The sequence below is a fragment of the Plasmodium berghei genome (genome assembly GCF_900002375.2).
Source record: "Plasmodium berghei ANKA genome assembly, chromosome: 13".
Taxonomy (NCBI): domain Eukaryota; phylum Apicomplexa; class Aconoidasida; order Haemosporida; family Plasmodiidae; genus Plasmodium; species Plasmodium berghei.
In genome coordinates, this window is record NC_036171.2 from 2,315,749 (window position 1) to 2,330,097 (window position 14,349).

A 14,349-nucleotide genomic window follows, 5' to 3' on the forward strand; every position below is an offset into this window, starting at 1 on the left:
AAATTATACATACATGGTATATATACTGGCTATAGACCTTCATATAACAATTTAAGGATGAAATATGTTTCAAAGGTGCAAAGAACTAAATTCAGAGTAACTATTATGCAATTCTTGAAAAATATATCACAGAGTATGCACTATTGAAGTAAATTTTTTTTTATATTCATATCTTAAAGGGAAGATCATATAAACGGGAAAATTATTATAATATAATAGGTTACTAGTTATTGAGTAACTTCTATAATAATTATTAGTGACCCATGAATGAAAAAGATACTCTAATTTGAGTACAATAAATTTTCAAATGCAAATGGAATTGTCACACCATGTTTCACCTACAAAATGATACACACACATAATATGCATTTGTTTGACTTTGAATAGGGTTGTTAGTCTATAGTAGAAAAATCGAATAGGTTTTTAATTAAATATGAAAAGGCACTATCATTAAGTATAATATCAGTTTTTACACATTTATTGGTATTAAAATTATATTCATAATTCTTATTATTATTATTAGAAATTTTTATATCATTTATATTTTTATTATTAAGTAGATCGCTAGGTGATTCAGTGTTTATATCATTCCCTATTATAATATTGAGGACATTATTTAAATGTGATATTTCATGATTTGTATTTTTAAAATTATTTTTTATACAAAATTGCTTTATTAAATGTTGAATTTGTATTACTTTATAGTATAATTCGTTCCACATTACCATATTTTTTTTTAATACTGTTTTATCATTGTTTAGATTAATAGGCATATTTAATATCTCTTTATATACTTCACTTTTTAAATTTTTATACTTTTGAATAATATGAATGATTTCTTGTATCCAATTGTTATTTTTTTTATGATTAGGAATAAAAGAGTGTAAACAATTTGTATTGTATAATTTATTTTTAAAATATTCTGTCTTGGGCATGTTTAATCTAGATTTAATTAGTTCGCAGTTGTATATGTCATCATATATTTCAGTATGTTTTTTATCTGCAAAATAAATATTTTTTGAAAGAAAATTGTTAAGATTTGAATTTATCTGTGTTTCGTGTATTTCTTCAGGTTGTGTTGTTTTGGTTAGGAAATTGTCGAAACTTTTTTTACTTTCCTTTCGAATATCATATGTTTCTTCTTCTTTTATCTCGGTGTGTGTGTGTAAAAAATTAAAAAAATGTCCATCCTGTTCATATTTATTATTATAATAATTAATTTTATCATCAAATAAATAATAATATTGCTTATTTATTTTATTTATAAAATTTTCGTTGTATAAATTGTTTATAATTTTTTTCATATAATATATGTCTATATTAGAATTTTCCATATGTTTTGGGTGTACTTCATTTAGCTTGTTTTTTTTTTGATGATTTTTTAAAAGTTCATTATATTTATTTTTGATTTCATTTTTCTGTTTAGTAATATAAGTGATTTGATTTAATGCTTCACTTTTGGTTTTTCTTAAATCGTTAATAATATTTACATATTCATTTTTTTCCTTTTTATATATATCTAGATCAATTTTTATTTTATTATACTTTTCTTCTCTTATACTTAATATGCTTATTTTTTTGTTAAGTGTTTCTATCAAATTTTTCGATTCATTTAATTCTTGTTCAAAATCTTTTATTATATCATTTTTTTGGTCTATGTCGTATTTTGTATTATTTTGATTTTCTTTCGAGATTTCTAAATTGTACATTTCTATATATTTGTTGCAAATTTGCATTAGTAATAATTCGTCTTGTTTTTTTTTAACAAAAAATGAATGTGTGCTACATTTTTGAAAAACATTTTCTAGTTCTTCTAGTACGAATTGACTAATACTTTGTATTATGGCACTGGATTTACGATAAATTGAAGTAGAATCTACAATATTTTTTCTATTTTTTTTAGAATTTTTATTTTTTTCATCATTGCTATGTGGCATAATGTCGTCTATCATGTTGACAAGAATAAGTTTATATTTGGTTGCATATGTGACAAATTTGTTTGATGAAAAATTAAATTGTTTTATAGAGCAATAAAAATTTAAAATATTATGAGGCATTTTAATTAATTTTAATGTTTCTTCGCACTTTTCAATAATTTGTTTTTGGATATATATATCTATATAGTTATAATATTCAGTATATATATCTTTGTCTATTATTAGTAAAATACTTGCTGCAGTTATTGTATTTAGAAAGCATATGATTTCAACAGAGGATATGGTTTCTTCTCTCGTTTTGTTTTCTTCCTTTTCACTCCACTTTATTTCTGTCTCTTTTTCATTGACATTTTGTTTATTTATATCTATTTCTTCTTCTAATTTTTCTTCCATTTTTTCCCATTTATTCTCCTCTTTCTCACCTCGTAAGGAATGATAAAAGTTCATGAGTTTTTCTGTTAAAAGTTGTAACATTGAATAATCAACATTTTGATTGAATAATTTAATTCTTATCTTTTCCATATATTCTTCTAGCAAGTATCTAGATAAAGAATATATGTATGAGAATTTTTTATCATATAACAATACAAAATGGAAAAAAATATTTGATCCTTTAATTATTTGTATATATTTTTGAGTATATAATAAAAAATGAGAAAGCGCCATAAAAAAATATATTGAAAATCGTATACTACTTTTTTCTAAATTTTCTAAATAAGAAGGATTATGTAAATTATCTATTACTTCTTTTAAATAAGTTTCATATATATATAAAAGAAGTTGAAAAGTTATATTTGCACATTCAAAAATATCATGAATTATTTTAATATTACAATATAACACTTGAATAATATTTATCGAGTTTATATTATTACTATTAGTAAGAATATATTTATCCAAATAATCTAATTCTTTATTTTTATAGTCATTTAATACGATACCAGACACCGATAAATCAATTTTTTTAATTTTTATTTCAGAAAAATTATTCGATAAGACACATTTTTTTATTGTCTCAATATATTGTATATAGCTATCTTCTTCTTCCTTTTTTTCTACATGTACACTAAACAAGTTGTTTGAATGGGATGACAATTTTGATTCCTTCGAAAAATTGTGAGTATTGTGGTTATCGTCATTATGATTATTCCACAGATTAGACATTTCATTACTTATCCATCCAATTTTATTTATTCCACTTACGGAATTAATAAACTTTAAAAGTAAGTTCATACAATATTCAGCCAATTTCCATTTAGATTGATAATAATTTAACAAAATATTTGATGCAATAAATTGTTCTAATTTAATTTTGCATTCATTGTTACATTTTTCTATATATTTTTTTTTTTCTAATTGGTCTCTTAATTCCTGATTTATTTTTAATGTTTCTAGTAATATTTTTTCTTTTTCTTTTTTATATTTTAAAAATTTTTCATTCATATTATTAATTGCTTCGTAATATTTTTTAATTTTTTTATTAGCTAATGACAATTTAGCTACAGTTTTTTCTAATTGAGTATTAATGTTAGAATGTACTTTATTATTTACATCAATTAATTTATCATTTATTTTTATTATTCCTTTTAATAAGGAATTATCATTTTTTGTTACCAAATCATTGTCTATCATGATATGCATGTTGGTTTCAGCTTCCTCTTTTTTTTTTTTAAATGATATATTAAGATTTTTTAATTTCTCTAAAATTTGTTTGTAACAGTTGATTTCTTTATTTTGTTTATTAATAATTATTTCAAGCTCTTTGTTTTTTTTTATTTCCTTTTCTTTTTCTAAACTTAAAATATTTACTTGAACGTTCAGAAATTCGCATTGTGTTGCCTAGTAAAAAATAGGGATTCCCCAAGATTCACAAATGAAAAATATATCATAATATATTACACAAAAATGTGTATTCAAATATAGTATAAAAAAGGTAAAATAGGCAATTAAAAATATAGATATGTACAAAATAATATTTTATGTATGCGAAATAATTTTCTTACCATATTATTGTATTTCAGTGCAATGTCTTTCCTGATTATTTCTTCATTTTCGTCTCCTTTTGTCTTATTATATTTTTTTGTGATATCTTCTAATTTTTGCTTTAGAACTAGATATTCTGAATCCCTTTTCTCATATTTTTCTATCCATTTATCTCTTTCCTTAAAAAAAAATTATATATAATATTATAATGGATATATTGTATATAATACGGAACTTTATATACTCTTATATTGCAATTTTTTTTATATTGTTTTCTATCCATATATATTAAGAAAAAATTAAGAAAAAATTACTTCTATTAAATGGTTAACTTCTATATTTCCCTAAAAAGTTACAAAATAAATTGATGAAAAATTGTGTTGTTTATATATAACTTGAAAATATTTTATTATGTTGTTAGAATCTTTTATGTAACAGTTTCTTATAGTTGTATTTTGTGTGCAATATGAAGCATATAGCAATTGAAATGGGGCAGTTTATAGAAATGTGGATATAATATGAATAAGATGTGTACGTATCACCTCAATTTTTTCTAAATAAGTTGTATTGTTTGATGTGAAATAATTGCTTTACGATTTTCTTTATAACTTATCAAATACACGCATAATTACAAGTGTATATAATCCATGTACTGGCGCACAGATATGGTGTTTATATATAATTTATGTATATATATGTACGCATATGTTAATTATTCTTATTATTATGATTATTTTTTACCTTTGAGCTCATTTTCTCACCCTAACAAGACAAGCTCCTATGCTAATTGGTATATATATTTTTTTTGTTAAGGACGTATTTTTAAAAATATAAAGCAATAATAGTAGATATGCTATATTTATTGTGAAATAATAAAGTATAATACTATACGAATTTGTTCATTTTATTTAATTAAAATACTTTTTAGATATTCTATATAAGTTATAAATGTGAATTTAGGTGCTTTAAATTTTAAATGCAAAAATCGGAAAAGACGAAAAAAATATAGCATAATAAAATATATTTAAAACGCTAAATGAATGATAAACCATGAATAAAACCCTGAATTATTCTCTTAAATTTTATAAAACAAATAAATTAATTATAAATGTTTCAAACAGTATATATATTTATCTATGTTTTAAGCTACATATAAATATATATATTTTTTTAGGAAATTTAATTTTTACAACATGTATATATTATATTTTTTTTACACCATTTTGCATATTATATACATGTATTATATATATAACTAGACAATATGTGGCGCATACATGTGTATCTTTTATTTTTTATTATTTTACGCATCTCTGGAAATGCCGTGGCATATACAAGAATAATACTTCGTGATTATTATTTTAATTATTTTTTTTTAAGGGGTAGCATAAATACTTAAATAATATATTAGATACGTTTATTTATGGTCTAAAAGTAAATATATAATAAAATTTAAGAGTAAAAAATTATAAAATAAACAAATATATATATATATAAGGGTTTGATAAACTAAAACACACACATTTAAGGTGTAACAAAAATCAATATTTGTATAATATGAAAATATAAAAAAATACATATTTTTTATTTTAATATTTTCTATAATATTTAATATTTTATGCTAATCTTTATATTTGATTTTTCTGTTTTTTTGAATATAATAATTCTGAGCCCAATAATGAATATACGAGGCAATTAATAGTTGGATAATTTTATACTAATTCAATGGGGTTTTCAAAAAAAAAAAAAAATGATTTTACTACAAGTAACAGTTCTAGGATATTTAAATACAGGGAAAACATCTTTGGTTAATTCTATTATGAATAATGAAGTTTTCAACATTTATATGCATACAGAGATGCCAATGTAATACAATATAGACATATAAATATGCATGATGATACTATACCCATATACAACACATATATGCATATTTACACACGTTATTAAATATTAAAATGGATATATTTATTTTCTTCTTTTGAAGGATATATTATAAAGTACACAGAGAAAGAAATCGAAATTTTTGTGTTGAAATTGAAGACACGTCTGTTGATGTAAATGTAAATATTTTTATGGATATGCTAAGGAAAGAAAGTATGTACTTATGTTATTATTTATGTTTACTAATAATTTGAAAATTAGACCAGACTGATTGTATATTAATATGTATGTATATATTAATATTGGGGATATGTGATGTCAAAAATAAATGTGCATCATCAAGGGGTTGTTACATTATAATATACATGGGAAATATATAATAGATATGTACACATAAAAAAGAACTATTCTGGTATATATTTTTTTTATTGAATTAAAAAACATATTTGCAGTTAAAACAAATAAGAATCATATGGCAAACCCAGTGTTTAGCTTATTTGAAAAGCCAACGATTCCCTTTAGTCATGATGATCAGTATAATTCAGTTTGCTATGGTTATAATAAATTTCAATATTATTAATAAAGTTTATAAAATTGTATAAAATTTTATACTTGAAGAATTACATGTTTATTTGTATTGTTTTTTTCCCGTTATACATTCATTAAATACCATAATACATAAATATATAACATAAATAATATATTTAGGAAGGATGGCCTATTTATTAGTGTTCGATTTAACTAATCCATCAACATTTGAATATGTTAAGATGATATATTTAAACATGTCCAACGCATATAACCGACTATATGTAATTTCACAAAAATATTAAAAAATATAATTTTTAGATCTAATTATTTTTTCTTTCCTTATTAATGTTTTTATTTATTATTTTTTTTAAGACACTTAAGCCCTTTATATCTCTTGTTGGGAATAAATACGGTATGTTTTCTCAAATTAGTGAATCAACCAAAACCTATATATATATATACATATACAATTACATATTTTTCTATTAGATTTGATTAACCAAAACAGTGAATTACTGAAGCAGGCGGAAGATTTTTCGTAAGTTTTTGTTTTAGACATGATATTTATGTATTTATTTACATTAATTAGTTTGTACATTCATATATGTAACAATCTATATCTTATTACTTCATTTATATTACTCGATTAACATATATGCGTGTGTGGATATATACATTAATAAATGCACACACAAGCCTTCTTTTCCTTTCCAAAAAGTAATGAACACATGGTCCAGTTATGGCTAACATCAGCTTATACTGGAAAGAATGTGAAAAAGGTAAAGTAGTTATTTGTTTGAAATTATTATTTTATAAAATGTGGAACGCCCATCAATAAGATATACACAATTAAATATGGATATTTTAAAAATCGTCTTTGGTATTGCGTTTTATGTAGTTTATTTTATTTTATTTTTTACAGCTATTTGTACATGTAATTAATATGGTGTACAACAATACAAATCTTTGGAAATATGACGCTGACGATGTAATAAGAACGAATTAAAATTATTTATTAAATATATACAAATAATAAATAATGTTTTATTTATTTATTTATTTATTTATTTATTTATTTTCAGTCTATATCAGAATCTTCTGAGGATTGAGATTTATCATTTTAAAGACGTTGCTAAAAGTATGTTTGAATTGTTTTCAATCTTTAAAATATTGAGATTTAAGCCATATTTTGAATATATATTTTACATATCTCCCTTTTCACATATTATGAATTAGAAAATAAATTATAATATATATATTTAAAGAGTATCATGTCAAGGGAAATGGTTCATAGTTGCTTATATTGTTTATATATATAATTGACAATGTTTATATGTATATATTTTTTCTATACTTGTATATATTTCAAACATTTTCGTTACATACTGTTTCAGTGATGCCGTGGCCTTAATATAAAATATTATATTTTTGAAGTCCTGCTATTGTTAGCAGAATTTGTGAACAATTGATAAAACGCAATTAATAATATTAAATATAATAAATATATATGTTTATGTGTTATTGATTAATTTTCATATTTATTAATTTTTTTTGTCTCCCATTTTTTTCCGACTTTTATAGTTATACAATATTCATGTTTTTATGTTATTTATTTAAAAAAAAATAATTTTTTTAAGCGTCTTTTTCATTACCGTTTACCAATATATTATAATATTTATTATATTTATATGTTCATTCATTTATACCATTTTTTTAATTTTAATCTTAATTATGGTACTTTTTAATGCCATTTTTTTTATAATTTAATCTTTAAAAAATTATTTAAATTTTTAAAAAAAGAGAAAAAATAAAAAATTTGATGATATTGAAAGCAAAATATTATTGCATTAAAGGAAAATAAACAGAATAGGAAAAAAATGTAGAAACAAATGAATAAAAAACGTCAAATATAGTTAAGTAAAACGTTCCATTTTCGTTCGTTCGTTCTTTTTTTAATTTTCTTGATAAATTTTGTTGTTTAAAATGTGGATAAACAAAATAGGAAACAAAAGTGCATCCTTTATAAATCACAAGCATTTTCATCCAGGTACATATTTATATATAAATACTTAAAACGTAGAAAACTTATGTAAATTTATGATTGCATTGTATATATATACATACATAAGATTACTTGCGAAAAATGTCTATCTCACCAAAATAAATACTCATAAATTTGGTCCATCCATTTTGTAAACAATATAAATTAACTAGTATTCCCATTTGCACACATTTATAGGAAATATAAAAAACTTAGAACGAGTGTGGCTAGCTGAAGAAAAAGAAAGGCTAAGAAAAGAAGAAGAAGAAAAATATTTAAAAAAGAGAGAAGAACAATATAAATTATATACTTTAAAAAAGCAATTAAGACAAAATGAATTGAGTAACAAAGATACAGAGCATGATATTCTATATGACATTAACAAAGAAAATAAAAAAAAAGAAGTTAATTATAACAATAAAAAAAAAAATGAGAACAATGTGATTAATTCTTCTATTAATAAATTAGTTATAAAATCGAAATATAATGAAAATATTTTTGTAAAAAATCATAGATCTATTTATGGTTCATATTATGACCGAAAAGAAAACAAATGGGGATATATTTGTTGTAAACAAACCGATAAAAATATATCCTGTACAAATAATACATTTGATAACAAAAATAATCATTCAGACGCGTTGCCTGTTAAAAAGGGTATAGAAAAAATAAATGCCGATAAAAGAAAGAAAAAGAAAAAGAAAAAAAAAGGCACATTTGATAATAGTATAACAGCGTTTTTGAGTAAATTATAATGGTGTTTTTCTTAGTACCCGTTTATTCGTCTTTATATTCATTTGCTTGTTTGTTTTTTATCACTTATTCCTTTTTTATATTGTTTTATTTGTTACTTTTTTGGTGCTGTCGAATTAATCATAATATAATTTGACAGATAAACAGCTTGTTTATATGAACTATGCGATATACATGTATTTTCCATTTTAATTAACTTTAAAAATAAGCCTATATAAAATGAGATAACACAAAATTTCATTTATTAATGATATAATTTATTTTTAAAAAATCGGGGCTATTTATTTTTAATGAATTTGTGATTTTTAAAAGGGTTTTAATTGTTTGTTGTTAAAATACTAATGGAGGTAGCCTTTCGATGATCATCAAAATGACATCGAAATAGCAACTAAATATCAACAAAACAATAAATGAAAACATAAATAATGGATCAATATATACCAAAATAACAAAATACAAAATAACAAAAGGTTTTGTACATGAAATGTTGCACATGCTATTATTATTGGGGGAATAATAAATATTTTTAAAAACAGGAAAAATTTTCAAAAATTATATAAACAATAATATATGTAAATAACTTAAGGGGTATTTACATAAATTATATAAATATGAATTAGTCAAAACTCGAATTTTTTTGCAATCTTATAACGGCATTCATATAATTTAGAACTATTTTTTTAGGGTGCATTGTTTTTCTGGTTTCTGTATAATTTTTTCATTCGTTTCAAGACCCTAGAAAAAAATTAATATAATTATGTTTTATTTGTAAAAATTATTTTATATGAATTGGTTTAGTGTCAAAAAAATATAATAAAAAAAGGAGCATATATATGTACTATCTTTTATTTTAACATACCTTAGCTCGCCTAATATAATTAACAATTTCTGTCGATGTATTATAAGTCACTTTAGTATCAAAATCTTCGTCGTATATTATAGCAGAAGAATCATTTAGTAAAAATATATCTTCATCTAATTTATTCCAATGACTAAATTGAATATCATAAATTACATTCCCTGAGCATTTAGATCGCAATTCTTCTGCTAATTTAAAAGAATTAAATAATGGCAAATAAGCATCTATAAAATATAGGAAATAGCCATCTTTAATTTCTTCTGACAATATAGAGCACCTTCTTTTTAGTAAAACATTGTATACTTTTCCTAATACATTACTTTCGCATGTTAAATTTAATCTTAGCATTGGCTCAAATATACGAAGTTTACTTTGTTGCATGGAAGTTAAGCATGCATCTTTCATTAAGCCAATAATATTTCCAGTGTTTATTTTATTTTCTTCATCTTTGTTGCTACCTGTAGAGCCACTAGTATCATCCTCTTCTTCTACTGTTTCTCTTTTTAAGTTGGAATATTCAAATGGTGTATCTGTGCATTTTTCATCTATTATCAATCCTTCAATGATGAAGATAACTCCTCTATTGAAAAAAGTGAGTTATAATACAAAAAGATAAAAAAAAATAAAATAATAATATAAAGATATATAGTTAACTCGGTTGTAAAATAAAAGACTGAACTTTACGAATTTACACATGTGTATACAAATATATAATATGAACGTAAAGCACGTCTCTAATTTCCAATTATGCAATTTATAATTTGCTCGTTTATCCGTTTTTATATTTTTATGATTTACCTGATTGGCTCCTGAGCTATAGGGCCATACTTGGAAGCGAGTTTAAAACCTAGACACAAATTATTCAAATAAATGTTAATATCACTATTATTTTCTGAAATATATGTATCGATCAAAGATCGCTGATTAATTGCGTTTTTATATTCTTCATTCGTTATGATATTATCATATATATATTCATTATTGTCTTTTTTTTTATTAAGATATTTTTTAATACATAATAATGTTATACTTCCATTTTGAACACAAATGTCCCATAATTGAAGTTGATAAGTTTTATTTTTTTTTAAAAAGTTGGTTTGATAGTCATCTTTTGTTATAGGTTCTGTTTTTTTTATATTTTGAGCAAAACCATTATTATTTTCTTTGTGTTCGCTATTTTCAAAATAGGAAATTTGGTGCATCTCGGTTTTTGCTTTTTTAGTCTCGTCTAAAGGCGATTCATTTTCACCAGTAAAAGTTTCACAATTAAAATTATCAGAAAAAAAAATATCATTGATGCATTTTTCTAAATTTATTAAACATTGTTTATACATAAAGTCTTCATTTTTCCCAGAAAATGTATTTTTACTATAATTTAAAAAAGTGGATGATATTCCTCTATTTTCTAGTATTGCTTGAATACTAGAATAATGCTTATCAAAAAAATGTATCATTTTTTCTGGCATGTTTAATACACTTAAAAAAATATAAAAAGAATTATTATTTAGTTTGGTACTTATAATATTGTTACTATAATTAAATAGTATGTTTAGAAATACATTATCTTTTTCTATGTGAATATGCTTAAATGGAGTAGAAGAAATTAGTGTATCGTTATTATTGGAATGAATATTTTGATGATTCTTACATTCTTTATTCATATTAGTATTGTCAGTATTTAATAAGTTTTTAAATTTTTCTTTTCCATTTTCTTGAGTTATGTTATTATCCTCATTTTGCTTAGAAAGTGTCGTCTTTTGTACTGCTTCATAATAAGAATGCAATTGCTTCATATTATCATGAACTATATTTTTCTTTTTCTTCACTTTGATATTATAGTTGCATATACCTTCCCTTATAGATATATTGGTGTCTGATGTTTTTATTTCTATATTACTATATATGTTAACAAAATCAGATAAACATTTTTGCATATGAATTTCTCCACAAAATTTTAATATATATTCACCTCTTTGATTAAAATCAATATCTATTGATGTGTCACATGTGTATAATAAGATAAGACCACGAAGAAACTTATTCATATCTTGAATGTTTTGGGGCTCTATAATTGTATGCAATATTGTTGAGCATGTATCAGAATATGATAATATAAATGAATCAACATTTTTTTTATTTGACAAAGTAATATTTTTATTTAAAAATATACCATCATTATTATTCATTAGAAATATATTATGCTCTTTATTGTTTTTTTTATTTTTTATTAAATTTATTACAGTATTTGATAAATATTGCAAATCCCATTGACCATTCGGATCAGTTGTATTTTCATTTTCTTGCGAATACATTATGCCTGAGTTTTTTACACTATCTTTTATTTTATTATATTCATATGAAGTAGTACATTCAGATTTGTTTATTATTTCACTTTTTATTTCACATTTGTGGTCAGAATTTTCGTAAGTAGAATGATTAATGTTGTAGTCACTTGGTACATTATTAAAATTGTATATATGTTCATTTTTTATTGACAAATAAATAGCAACAATATTACCTGCATATGCCTGTTTAATAGGTAGAAGATCTCCTCCCATGCATATATAAATTTTGTTTATCCTTGTTTGAATATTTTTTCCACAAACATATAGAACCATATTTTCATATATAGTTCCAGAGTATATTTTGCAAATCGATAAAAATGTATTTTGGCCATGAAAATCTTTAAAACCTACTATTGTATTATTTTGTATATTAGCACATATATTTTTTGATATATATATGATAGTAAAAGTTTGATCTGATGCACAATTTAACATATTTTTATAAATAGGATTATTATATAAGGATGGGTATATTTTAAATAATCTGCTTTCACTTATATTATTTGATGATGGGAATATCTCAATGCATGCATTAAATATAGATCGTGAAAGACTTAAAAAATTTGACATAATAGTTGTTAATATAAAAACATTATTTTCATTATTATTTTGTTTAAATTTACTATTTTGTAAAAACTGATCAGAAATATTTAATTCTGTACATAATTTTTTTATTTTTTCATCATCTCTATTTGTAATAGTAATATCATATATTCTCCATAGAAAATCTAGAACAACTAATGAGAATAAATTTTTTTTTTTTTTTTTCACTGTATTTGTTCCCCCACCGGAAGGTAATATATTAGTATCATTAGGAATTTTTAATATTTTTTTTTCTTTTATATTAAAATAATATCGATTCCACATATACTTTTTTATTTTATTACAATTATTAATATCAATGTTCATTTTTTTGCAAAATAAATAAGTAAATATATTCATGTCTACACACCAGCAATGTATACTACTACATAATAAGACATTTCCTTTTAAAGTCGAAAATGTATATTTTTCTAATTCTATTGTATTATTAATATCTTCAGTATCCATATTTTGTTCCATATATAATTGATATATATAGGCATTTACATTTTCAATAATATTATTAATATGTTCATATGCATCCACACTATCCATATTTTTATTTGTTATCAATTTATCAATTTTATTTATTACTAATATACATTTAACCATTTCTTTCCAAGTTTGTCTTAAAACTATTTTAGTTTGACTACATAATCCTTCAATACAATCAATTAAAATTAAAGCACCGTCACAAATTCTTACACATGTTGAAACTTCTGAAGAAAAGTCAACATGGCCTGGTGTGTCAATTATATTTATTAAATACATATTTTCGTCTATTGAATTTTTTGTTATTCCATCTTTTTCTTCATTACTTTCTTTTGGGGGTATCGAACTGGGATTATCTCCCTTTGTTGTTTTTTCATTTCGAGGATTAATAGATTTTTCTGTGGGCATATTTGTTTCATCATTTTCGTTAATTTTTTTTTCAGCAAAAATTGTAGTATTTGAAAACATTTCAGTAACGTAATTTTTATTATAAGTACACTCTAAAAGTATACTGGAGCTTTTCATGGTTATTTGCCTCTTTTGTTCATCTTCTCTGTTATCCATATATTTTACTTTTCCTATATTTTTTTCGCTTATAATTTTATTTGAGCTGATTAAATTATCAACTAGCGTCGTTTTCCCATGATCTACATGGGCTAAAATGCAAATGTTTCTGATTTTTTCATTTTTGTTAAGGTATTTTACTAAATCCATAATATTTAAAACAATAAAAAGAAAATATGAAATAAATAAAACAAAAGGGGAAAATTTAACTTGTAAAAATTTGCAAAAAAAATATACAAAGTTGTGCTAACTATGGATTGAAACCCTTGAAAGTCTACAAAAGCTAGTAAGTACAAACTAAACACAAATTATGAAATAAATGTTTGTAACATTTTGAAAAAGTACACCCCAAAAATATAAATAAACAATAATATTGCA

The 14,349-nt window shown here is 22.4% G+C and overlaps 4 protein-coding genes across 4 annotated transcripts; 2 read left to right on the plus strand and 2 right to left on the minus strand.

The window, feature by feature from the left end:
• Window positions 1-392: 392 nt before the first annotated feature.
• PBANKA_1360800 (conserved Plasmodium protein, unknown function) lies at window positions 393-4,673 on the minus strand (the record flags this gene model as incomplete). Its single annotated transcript, XM_034567248.1, has 4 exons — window positions 393-3,776; window positions 3,941-4,099; window positions 4,235-4,264; window positions 4,662-4,673. 4 exons carry the CDS (start codon window positions 4,671-4,673, stop codon window positions 393-395), a joined length of 3,585 nt encoding a protein of 1,194 aa, XP_034423764.1.
• Window positions 4,674-5,670: 997 nt separating this feature from the next.
• On the plus strand, window positions 5,671-7,444 carry PBANKA_1360900 (GTPase, putative; the record flags this gene model as incomplete). Its single annotated transcript, XM_034567249.1, has 9 exons — window positions 5,671-5,786; window positions 5,908-6,017; window positions 6,257-6,358; window positions 6,513-6,616; window positions 6,708-6,747; window positions 6,825-6,873; window positions 7,054-7,114; window positions 7,258-7,323; window positions 7,418-7,444. 9 exons carry the CDS (start codon window positions 5,671-5,673, stop codon window positions 7,442-7,444), a joined length of 675 nt encoding a protein of 224 aa, XP_034423765.1.
• Window positions 7,445-8,318: 874 nt separating this feature from the next.
• On the plus strand, window positions 8,319-9,131 carry PBANKA_1361000 (step II splicing factor, putative; the record flags this gene model as incomplete). Its single annotated transcript, XM_034567250.1, has 2 exons — window positions 8,319-8,382; window positions 8,575-9,131. 2 exons carry the CDS (start codon window positions 8,319-8,321, stop codon window positions 9,129-9,131), a joined length of 621 nt encoding a protein of 206 aa, XP_034423766.1.
• A 670-nt stretch (window positions 9,132-9,801) lies between these two features.
• PBANKA_1361100 (elongation factor Tu, putative) lies at window positions 9,802-14,121 on the minus strand (the record flags this gene model as incomplete). Its single annotated transcript, XM_034567251.1, has 3 exons — window positions 9,802-9,864; window positions 9,989-10,568; window positions 10,787-14,121. 3 exons carry the CDS (start codon window positions 14,119-14,121, stop codon window positions 9,802-9,804), a joined length of 3,978 nt encoding a protein of 1,325 aa, XP_034423767.1.
• Between the last annotated feature and the right edge of the window lie 228 nt (window positions 14,122-14,349).